Source organism: Ciona intestinalis, chromosome 2 (assembly GCF_000224145.3).
Source record: "Ciona intestinalis chromosome 2, KH, whole genome shotgun sequence".
NCBI classification, from domain to species: Eukaryota; Metazoa; Chordata; class Ascidiacea; order Phlebobranchia; family Cionidae; genus Ciona; species Ciona intestinalis.
The window spans coordinates 4,271,697-4,281,630 of record NC_020167.2 but is presented as its reverse complement, the minus strand read 5'-3'; the positions used below and the strand labels follow the sequence as shown (position 1 = coordinate 4,281,630).

The 9,934-nt window shown below is 34.7% G+C and overlaps 1 protein-coding gene across 1 annotated transcript in view; it reads right to left on the bottom strand.

Moving 5' to 3' along the window:
* Positions 1-9,861, bottom strand: part of LOC101242431 — a 12,427-nt gene extending 2,566 nt beyond the window's left edge. The window contains exons 1-14 of the mRNA XM_026840606.1: positions 9,233-9,861; positions 8,836-8,915; positions 8,511-8,777; positions 7,448-8,446; positions 6,555-6,654; positions 6,386-6,494; positions 6,218-6,325; positions 5,637-5,750; positions 5,086-5,170; positions 4,527-4,630; positions 3,689-3,838; positions 1,811-3,502; positions 1,516-1,619; positions 1,069-1,141 (exon numbers count right to left, since the gene is read on the bottom strand). Coding sequence (XP_026696407.1) covers positions 1,069-1,141; positions 1,516-1,619; positions 1,811-3,502; positions 3,689-3,838; positions 4,527-4,630; positions 5,086-5,170; positions 5,637-5,750; positions 6,218-6,325; positions 6,386-6,494; positions 6,555-6,654; positions 7,448-8,446; positions 8,511-8,777; positions 8,836-8,915; positions 9,233-9,609 — 4,362 coding nt within the window. The 5' untranslated portion in view covers positions 9,610-9,861. The remainder of the gene's footprint in view (positions 1-1,068; positions 1,142-1,515; positions 1,620-1,810; positions 3,503-3,688; positions 3,839-4,526; positions 4,631-5,085; positions 5,171-5,636; positions 5,751-6,217; positions 6,326-6,385; positions 6,495-6,554; positions 6,655-7,447; positions 8,447-8,510; positions 8,778-8,835; positions 8,916-9,232) is intronic.
* Between the last annotated feature and the right edge of the window lie 73 nt (positions 9,862-9,934).

Below are 9,934 nucleotides of genomic sequence, written 5' to 3'. Positions count from 1 at the left end.
TGATGCCAACTGTTTCTGATTTTTCTCATATTCCTCTTTTAAAGAAACACATTGCTTTGTCGCCTGGAAACAAAAATGTTTCAACAAGTTGCCCGCTTGCAAGCAGCTGCACCAGTCTGCACCTAATACATACATGCACACAAACATGCAAAAAAAGCTGAAGGCTACCTGAATAACCACTTGTTTTACATGTGGCTGTGGAGGAGGTTTCTTCAGACAGTTACTTAAACGTAGCACCCTGGAAAAGACAAAATGCAATAATATTAATATGATGAATGCACGAATGTACCTTGCTTTTTACTAGCAAGACTGGAAACAGACAGTTATTATAGCACGGGTGTTTATACACTTCGTGCCAGCTTACGAGTTACGAAGTTTGTTACTTTGTGGGTGATTATTTATTTTTTTTATTTTTTTATGTATGGCTGATAATTTGTACAACCCATTAGTGACCACGGGGTTGGAGCAATTGCGGGTAACTGTCTTCGACGATGCCTTGAACTCATTACCCCCTAGATGATGTAGATACATGATGTATTTATAGATGCGAAATATATAAATGCTTACGCCTCTCTTAGTGCAGCTCGTCTCATTTTTTCTGACCGAACGTGAAGTAATCTTGTCAGATCCTTTTCCGGTTTATCTCTCACAAGTCTCTGAAACTATAAATACCTAATTATTTTCTGATCTCCGGTTACTACACAAAAATATTTTTGACATCTTATGATTACAGTTTTCAGACGTTCACGCAGTTTCAAATAAATCCTACTGTAAACTAAAAATTCTTGAAATATACTGATTATCGTTTACTGCGTTGTTATCAATTCTAATTTGATATAATTTAACTACACATACAATACAACTATAGAAGTTTTGCCAGAACATGACAATCACTAAAAATTAAGGGATCACCCATACGAAAAATTTTAGGAAACCCGGTATAAGAAAAGCTCAACTAAAAATATGGAACTGGTAAGATACTCATGAGTGCCACTAATTTAAAAAACTTTACAATCAAATAAATGTAAATAAAACATAACAGCGACGATGGGTAACACTTTCACTCACCCCTTCCCTTATTTCTTCAACCTCTTCTTCCAAAGCTTTCCTTTTTTTCTTCGCATTGACATAAGAGGTTGCTCTGTATAAAACAACAAATAATATATTTAATTTAAAATCGCAAAAAGTTGCATATATTTGTTTTAACCTACTAGCGGTCACTAATGGGCGGTCTAAAGGACCAGCCTTGTATAAAAAAATAAAAAAGTTTCCCAAAAAATTATTTACAAAGTATTATACATTCGTAAGCAGGCACGGGGTGTATGAAACAGAACACCTATGTTATAACAACTGTCGTTTTGCAGCCACGCAAGGATAAAGCAAGTTGCATTCAGGATCATTAAAAAGAAGTAATGATTAGTAAGAAGGCATTAATTAAAATCTTTTACAAATGATTGCTTTTGGGATAGAGTGTTCCATATTTACAAGCAATATTCCAAACAATGAAACACATACAGGTTTGTGCTGTGAACTTCTTTGCTTCTTTTTAATAAAGTCTTTGCAATCAGTGCGGTGTCGAACTCACCACAAATATCAACTTCCTCTTGCCCTGGCAATATCTACAACAATAACATGTGTTAAAACTAAAAAGAAAATTTATCAACATCAACACCACTATACCATTGCTTGATATTTCTCATTTCAAAAGTTTTTATTAAAATCTGTGTACTGAAAGGTCTTGAAAAATATAAGTGTTCAATGTTACACAACCCAAACTGACAAAACTTTTATGACGTATTTATGAACATACCTGTCCAGTGTACCAAGAGATCATTTTTCCCCGTTCGTAATTCTCATCAGCGATGACTTGATCTGGATCCTGCTCGAATGTTTCATTCTTCCGGATGCCACTCATCCTATCTGTTAATGATGATGATGCATCTGATCCACTTAGTTCTGCTGACTCATGGCACGATAAACTGTCATTTAAATCTGTTAAATCAAAATTTGTTTGCGTGGAAACAGCAGAAAATGAAGTTACATCTGAGATCTTATCTTCAAATCTTTCTGGATTTTCTTCCTTTGGTTTAATCAATGTTGGACCATTAAGAAGAGGTGGGTCTGGTATGGGAACATTCTTAATTGCTTTGCTCATCATTTGATTTAAGACATTCTGCAGATGGTTTTCGCTCTTTGTTAATCGAGTGTCTTCGATTACAGATGCTCGGATTTTGCAGTTCCTGTCAATTTTGTTTTTGTTGACAGGTCCACTAACAGGCAGTGCTTGGTTTTCTACTACTGGTGGTGTTTGCCCCGTGGTTTTGGGCAGTAAAGGTCTTTGTTTTGGCTTAACAACATCCGAAACTGGCTGCACCGATAAGCCAGGCAGTATTACAGTTTCTTTCGAAGAAGAAGATGCTACTTGTTGTTGTGCTACATCAGTCTCGACGGATTTTGCTTTCTCATCTTTTAGCACCTTCAAATTTGACTCTACCCGAAATAATCCTTTGGAAGCATGACGAAATATTAAGGACGGTAAAGGATTGGAAACTACATCCCGCGCAACAGTACCTGTTGGTGTGGTTTTTGATTCAGAATCTGCTGCAGTGTTGACAACAGGACCAGGACCAACTTTTAAAGCAATATTTTCAGGTTTGACCTTGAAGCATGGATAAACAGTCGTAAGCTTGGTTAATGGTTTATTCTTAATTGATGGTTTCTTGGTTTTCTCGCATGCCTCTGGTTGTTTTTTGGGGGGTTCTTTTACACTGGATTCATTTAAGTCAGTTGGCAATACAATATTTTTCCCGACATGAGATGAAGGATGAAGTTGGATGTAAGGTGTGGGTACTTGATGAGATGGTACAACTGGCTGTGGTTCTTGTGGCTCATTCTTCTTTTTTATATTACGCAATATCGGCTTTGGGCATGTTAATATATTTAAGGGGATGTTACTACCTGAGAGAAAAATAGATGGAGCTGTGTGTTGGGATGCAACTTGAGATGCAAACTTTGCCAATTCACTTGCTGAAGTGAATGTATAACATTTAGTTGGTTTTTCTTCCTCTTTAGGTAACTCAAATGGCTGCGAAACATACTTCAGTAGCTCTGTTGTCACTGCAGGTTTAACAACTGATACCTTTTTTGATTTTGCATCATTCGCTGTCACAGATTTTGAACGGGATGACAGAACAGTAGGAACCATCTTGGGTAATTTGTCTTCCTTAACTGGTTCATTGCTTAGTTTGTTTAAACAGCCCAAAGTACCAAGTTGGAATCGCTTTGTAGTTGGTTTTGGTGGAGTTGGAGTGATTTCAATTGGTTCATGCGGTATGTCTTCATAAACTTCGTTGTCACTCTCTGGTGTGATGCGATCTTTTAGTGTGAAGATACCAAGAAAGGATTGGAAAGGAGCACTTTGATCCTCATCAAGTTCGAGCATGTTCATCACGGTGGAGGCAAAGTTGTTGGGTTCTTTGTGTCCTCCCTTTGATATTTTCACCTAAAAAGACAAAAAAATGTCTGGATATTTAAAAACCACTTTTGCTGGAATTGTTAAAATTTTATGCATCACCTGTTTGTGTGAGCTCTGCTGTTTACCCCACTGTTAGCCATACTTATGGTTTAAATTAATAGGCAAAACATATGGTACTAGTATATTCTACACCAATGTTAAAGCCTAACTTACTAGTGAAATCTGCTGGGTTGGTGAGACATTCAATGCTTTTTTTACTTGTACAGTAATGTTACGTCCCAGCACTTTAAATGCTTGCACACGTAGAACTTCCAGACAAAACCCATCAACTGAGGTACAGGTGTACTTCCCCCGCTGTGTTTTCTAAAAGAAAAGAATGAGAGTTGATACAGTGTAGGTGTCACAAATTGTTTTTTTTGTTATTGTTGTTATTGGCCTTAAACCATTACATTACAGCAGGTGTGACGTGACACCGTTTATCATGTCATGCTTCATTGTATCGCAATGCCAGAAACCATAGCATTTTTTGTGGAGAAAAAGTATAAACGCGTGGCTTTCAAGTTAAATGTATAATTATAATAAAAGCTTGTTGAAGCACAGCGGGGCATTTTGTATAGGCACGAATTGAGAGACGCAAAATGTTAGTACCCGACAGTAGGGTTAAAAGTGGGTGTGTGTAATGAGTTTTTATGCAGGAAAATTTCGACAAATTTTATCCTACATTACAGAATGCTTGGGTTGTGTGAATTTAGGATATTCATAAATTAGACAAATAAAATATTTCCAAACACTGTAAAGCTGCACTGAATAAATTGATCAAGTCCGAATGGGGACACTTGAGCCCTAATATAAATAGGGACATCGCTATTGGAAGCATGTCACTTTCTGACATACAAGGGTGTTGGGGTAATGGGCCAAATTTGGCCTTAATTAAGGACCTCACCTATACAGAATAGAAGTCCGAATTAAAAACAATGCTTAATAAATGCCTAATATAGCTGGAAAACCTAAGAAAAAAAAGTTATATATGTCCTTACACTAAGGCACCCACCCTGAGTTCATTATGACTTTGAATCATACATTCAATCATCTTTTCTCGGCAAATTGACCAATCACATGTAGACATGACTTTGATCACATGAAGCTTATTATGACCTGTCATGTGACAAATGGAAATATAATATTTTGTGCGGCATTAAAAAGTAAAACAGCATGCAACAATACAGATAGGAGAGTAAGAAACACAGAATGGTAAAGTTAGAGCTATTTGTTGGAAAGAATTTTAAGAGGCATTCGCTTACAAGTTTAATATAGTCATATCTGCAGTAGCCCCAAAGCAGGTATGAGGTGCATAAATAAGGAAAATGTTAAAGAATGTCATTGCCACGCATACTGAGACATCTGTGTCATGTATTCATTTATTTATTTATGGTTAAATAATATAGATTTGGTCCAAATATCTTATACTGATTAAGTTTTACTGAGTATGTATAATGTATATTTATGTTAAAAAAACTTCACCACAAATTAGAACATATGTAGGGTATATAAACGTTTTTTTTATATATAAGTTGTAACCCCTTAACAATACAAGCTATGAAAGTTCTTACTGTTGTTCTGTGGGTTGACCAACTGTATAATTGAAATTCCAGATGCGGTGGAATACGATCCAAACTCCATGATTGGGAATGGAGCCTGCAAGAGAAAGAAGGGTTCGTTACTTTGGAGCATACTATATGAAACAAAATGAAAAAGAAATAAGAAACAATGGAGCTTATGGCGTCACACAGCCAATTAGGCATGTGAAAACTGCTTCCAATTTAGTACAAATAATTGCTTACGTTGATTGCCAATGAAAAATTATGTTTCTAAAACGTCCGAAGACACAAACTGCTATATTTGCGGATGGCTAGCTGGTTTAGATAATGCAGGCAATTCTCGAAACTTACAATGTGAAATAGGGGTATAGTCAAAGACAGATATTTGCTACATTTTTTCATGTTTTATTTAACACTTGCATAAAGTTTGTAAGCTTTTGATTTAAGAATGTATACAAAGTATGAAACTATTACATTTAAACCTAAGCGGAACTTCATAAAATTTATTTTTATTTAAAAAAATATATATTATATATATATCTATTTTGGGAATATATATTCACCTGTTTTTCTGTAGGTGGAACTACCTGGTGGGTTGTATCTGCTGATTTTATTGCTTTTGTTGTTTTGTTTCCAAACCCTCTACACCTTGCAGCAGTACATCCAAATGTTGGAACCTAAGTTTTAGTAAAAAAGGTATATATTTATACCATACACATATGAAATTTTATAGTAGGTGGGGGAAGATGGGACACCTTTAGCACGTAATATCCAAATATCCTGATCTCGTTTTGAACAATTAACAATGGTCTATGGGAGTCGTGAGGATATAGTTTTATAATTCTTTAAATGTTCTTTGTTTACTACCAAATGGGGGCGGGAAAATAGAACGAAAAGGTGTCTCATCTTCCCCCACCCTACTATATTAAAAGAACAAAATAATTAAAAAACATGGTTAAATTAAGAGAACAAAGTATATTGTTTAATTATTAACTTTTATCACCAAAAATAAGATATTTTAATATAACTAGAGACACTTTTAAAAATAGTTTCACCATATTAAATGTAAAAAATATTACAAAACAAACAGAGAATTCCATATGTAGCTTGTATATCACAAGCTTATAAAAACTGTAACATATACCGTTTCCTTTGGTGAGAACTGACAGTTCAAGTTGGGAGTGATTGCAAAAACTTGCGGAAGAAGAACTGTGTCGCTGTATAGTTTAATTTCTCTCCATTGAAGTTTATGCTGCAGAGTTAATTTTTAAGTAGAATAGCAATTCCTTTTGTTTCTTTGAGGTTTACAAACCTTGCATATTGTAACTGATGTTGTTTTAGGCACTTTCTTGTGCCTTGCCAGAGAAACAGGAACTTCCGAGAAATAGAGAGACTTAAAAAGTCTTACCTTTGCATTCAACCTGAATTTTTTTGGTTTTAATTTTTCATTTGTTTTGTTGACTAGGTAAAAAATATATCACCTGTGCAAACGGTAACTTCGTAAAACTTTTTTACTTCGTATTTTGCCAGAGCTTTTCTTCCAACCAACTTTTCTCTTATACTTTACGCGAGGATACGAAACTGTCAAAAGGCTCAGTTTAAAACACATATTAAGAAGTTCCTGTAATAGCCTACTGTATGTAATTTTAAGATTGATCTTCTTAATAGAAAATTTGTGCTGTATTTTAACTTAAAATATAATGTTATGACATATATATGACCAGGGGCGTATACAAGGGGTTGGGAGAAGGTCACGGTGGTTCGGACCCGCTCTTTTAAATTTTTTTTTTTAATCATTTTTAAAGCAAAATTTCAAAAATATTTCTGTTGTTTTTGTATAAAATTAGAACCCATCCTCGGTAAAAAACATAGTATTGTAATTTAAAAACAATCTTACGCCTTTCTATCATGTGCGTTATTATTTATGTCAGTCAAGGTATGTTTTTATCAAGCATGTTACGTTTTATAGGTGTCCATTTTCTAAGCAAAACTTACAAAGCCCCCTCCCCCCTTTTAAATTCCTGGATACGTCCCTGTGTATGACCAGTGACCATTACCCTAAACACAACGAAAAAGGCAACAAAATACATTTTCACATTGAGTAGAAAAAACTATTCAAAACCATGTATATGCAAATAGTCGGAACTAGATTTATAGATTTTTGATAAAAATGGTACCGTATCCAAGCATACGCAATAGGCGATCGGAACCAGATTTTCATGACAGTGGAAATAGGTATGAATAACAACAAGAGAGCACAGCTCTAATGAATGGACATTTAGTAAGCTAATTTGATACTTGATTTACTCATCTCGTCAGATAATTTTTTCATTCTATAATTAAAATATCAAATTATAGGCTTTATAGCACTTACTTTTATGAGCTTTTGTAGAACAAGAAGTATCAAACAGGGATGGAGGACCTAGCGTTGGACATTCCTTATTCTCAATTTGTATTTCGCTCTCTATATGCAATGGAACCTCTTCATTTTCACAAACTTCCCAAGGAAAGTTCAGCAAACATGAATTTGAAGTTTCATCTGATACAGAGGCCACATCTACTTCCTCAGCAAAGTCAGCGTTTTCAATTTGAGGAAGTTTCTCAAGATCCAAGATAAGGTCCTCTACCTTAAGAGATTGGATGTCCTTCTTCGGAGATGCAGAGACTTCTTTTTCAAGAATATCTAGTTTGACAGCACCGACAGCATGCTCACTTAATGTTCCAGAGATCTTTATTAGAAATCTGTTAGTTCTTGGTTTAACCGACACCCTGAGCTTTTTCTTCTTTTTCAAAGAAACCTCTTCAAGGATAGACATGTGCTTACGCTTTCTCAAATTCCTCTTTGTCATCTCTTGCAGAATACTATTTACTTGAAATTCTGTTGAAACTTCTTCAATAGCCCCATAGGATGGCGAATAATCTTTTTCCAACTTATTCCATCTTGAAAGTAAATGCAGAGCTGTCATCGAAAACTGTGCTTGAGTTGCGGATACGGGTTGAACAAAAGTTTCTGAGAATTGTTGTTTGCGCTTCGACTTTTTTATCTCTCTGCAACTTAATCTAGTTCCCTTTGGTGCCTGTAACACTTTCTGATTTTTAAGTTTGTTCTTTCTCTCCAACCCGAGATTTAAAAGTTTCTTTTTTAAGGCTTTGTTACGTTGTACATTTCTTGATTGAACTTTAGATGGGCTCAATTGTCTTTTGGAATGTGGTATGCCTTTTAATTCAAGGCTCTTATACCGATGATGTACATGTTCCAAAGACTTTCTAGCCCTTGATAAGTTAAATGTAGGCTTTAATACAAGGCTATGAGATTGATCTTTAGATAGGTTAGATCGTCTTTTACTTTGATCATCATTTGAAGAACTTTTGACTAAAATGAATAATTGTAATTTAATAAATTAAAAACTAATGGTAAACTTACAGATGCAACGAACCATCATTTTCTTTTGAAGTGGACATTGAGGGTGTTTTACTTTTGCGCTGAAGTGCTGATTCCAATGTTTTCACATAGCTACACTGACTGGTTGGAGTGACATACTTAATTTTTGACACATCTGATTGTGCATCAGCCAGTTCAGATATAAAAGACTGTTGAAGACTTTCAACTTCATTATCAAGTAAAGCATCAAGTGCTTTACTGGAGAAAACAGCTTGATCAGCATCTAAGCACTGTTCAGATAGTTTTGTGTCCTTCGAAGAACCTGTAATAAAATGTGTAATCAAAGTCCGTTCTACTAAAAAGCTAAAATAAAAGCTTGCCTGTGTTCTTTTTTTCACTTTGTACACCTAGAGATGCATTTTGAAAATTCCTATCATGTGTCTCATTAAAGACAGCATGGCTGTAAATAAATAAGATACAAGCTATTGGGTTTGATAATATAAAGTTAACAATTTTGTAGCTGGGTTAAAATGTACATGATTTTGCATTACATATATATATATGTATATACTGGAAAGCATTTTTCTAATTTTTGTTTGGTTGATAAAGTTTAACTTGATCATGCAAGTTCCATTTAAAGTGTGGTTGACTTTGGTATTTAAATGATATTAATGCTGGTTTGCATTCTATGTTAAAATAAGTCTCTATGTAATGTAAATGTGCTCATACAACAACCTATCTAACATGTCAAGATAAGTAAAAAGGCTGCTGAATTACCTGAAAATGCCTTTTTCCTTTTTTATGTTTTTTAACTCTGGTAAGATTTTTATGTTACTTTTTGCTTTATGTTTCCCATCTTTGTTTTTATCCTTTCGATGAAATGACCTTACTTTTGATTTACTGCGATGCTGCTTATGAGTCAAGGAATAAAAATTTGTTGATGTGCTTGCCTCTAATTTTCTTTCAAATGAATCAAACTGCCGACATAGATTTATTGAAGTGTTGCCATTGAGTTTGCATCCAACATCTTCTATAAGTACTTTACACGATCGCTTCAAACAGTCCAAGCTAAGTTGCAAAGACGTCCTCTGGTCATTAGTGTCCAGTGTGTATTTACTTCTTTTTGCAGTATATTTTTTGTTTGAATTTAACATGTCATACAAACTTCGAAATCTTGTATTTTAATTTTATCAATGAAATGAGAAAAACTACTTTGCCTCACAACATTATTTTCAGTTTGCACGAGCTTTTCGTAAACTGTACCTAAATAGAACCTGCGAAGGCAAGCCGCAGGGATGACTAAATATATACTGTGTTGTATATGCTTCCACGACGTTTACACAAATTCACGCTGTCTGTAAATTAACTTTATACATTTAAGCGCATATAAAACATTAAAATATCGTTATCCAAACTTGGTAAACGACTACATAACTCCACCAAATTTTAAATGAAATTTTGTCTGAAACTTACCACGTG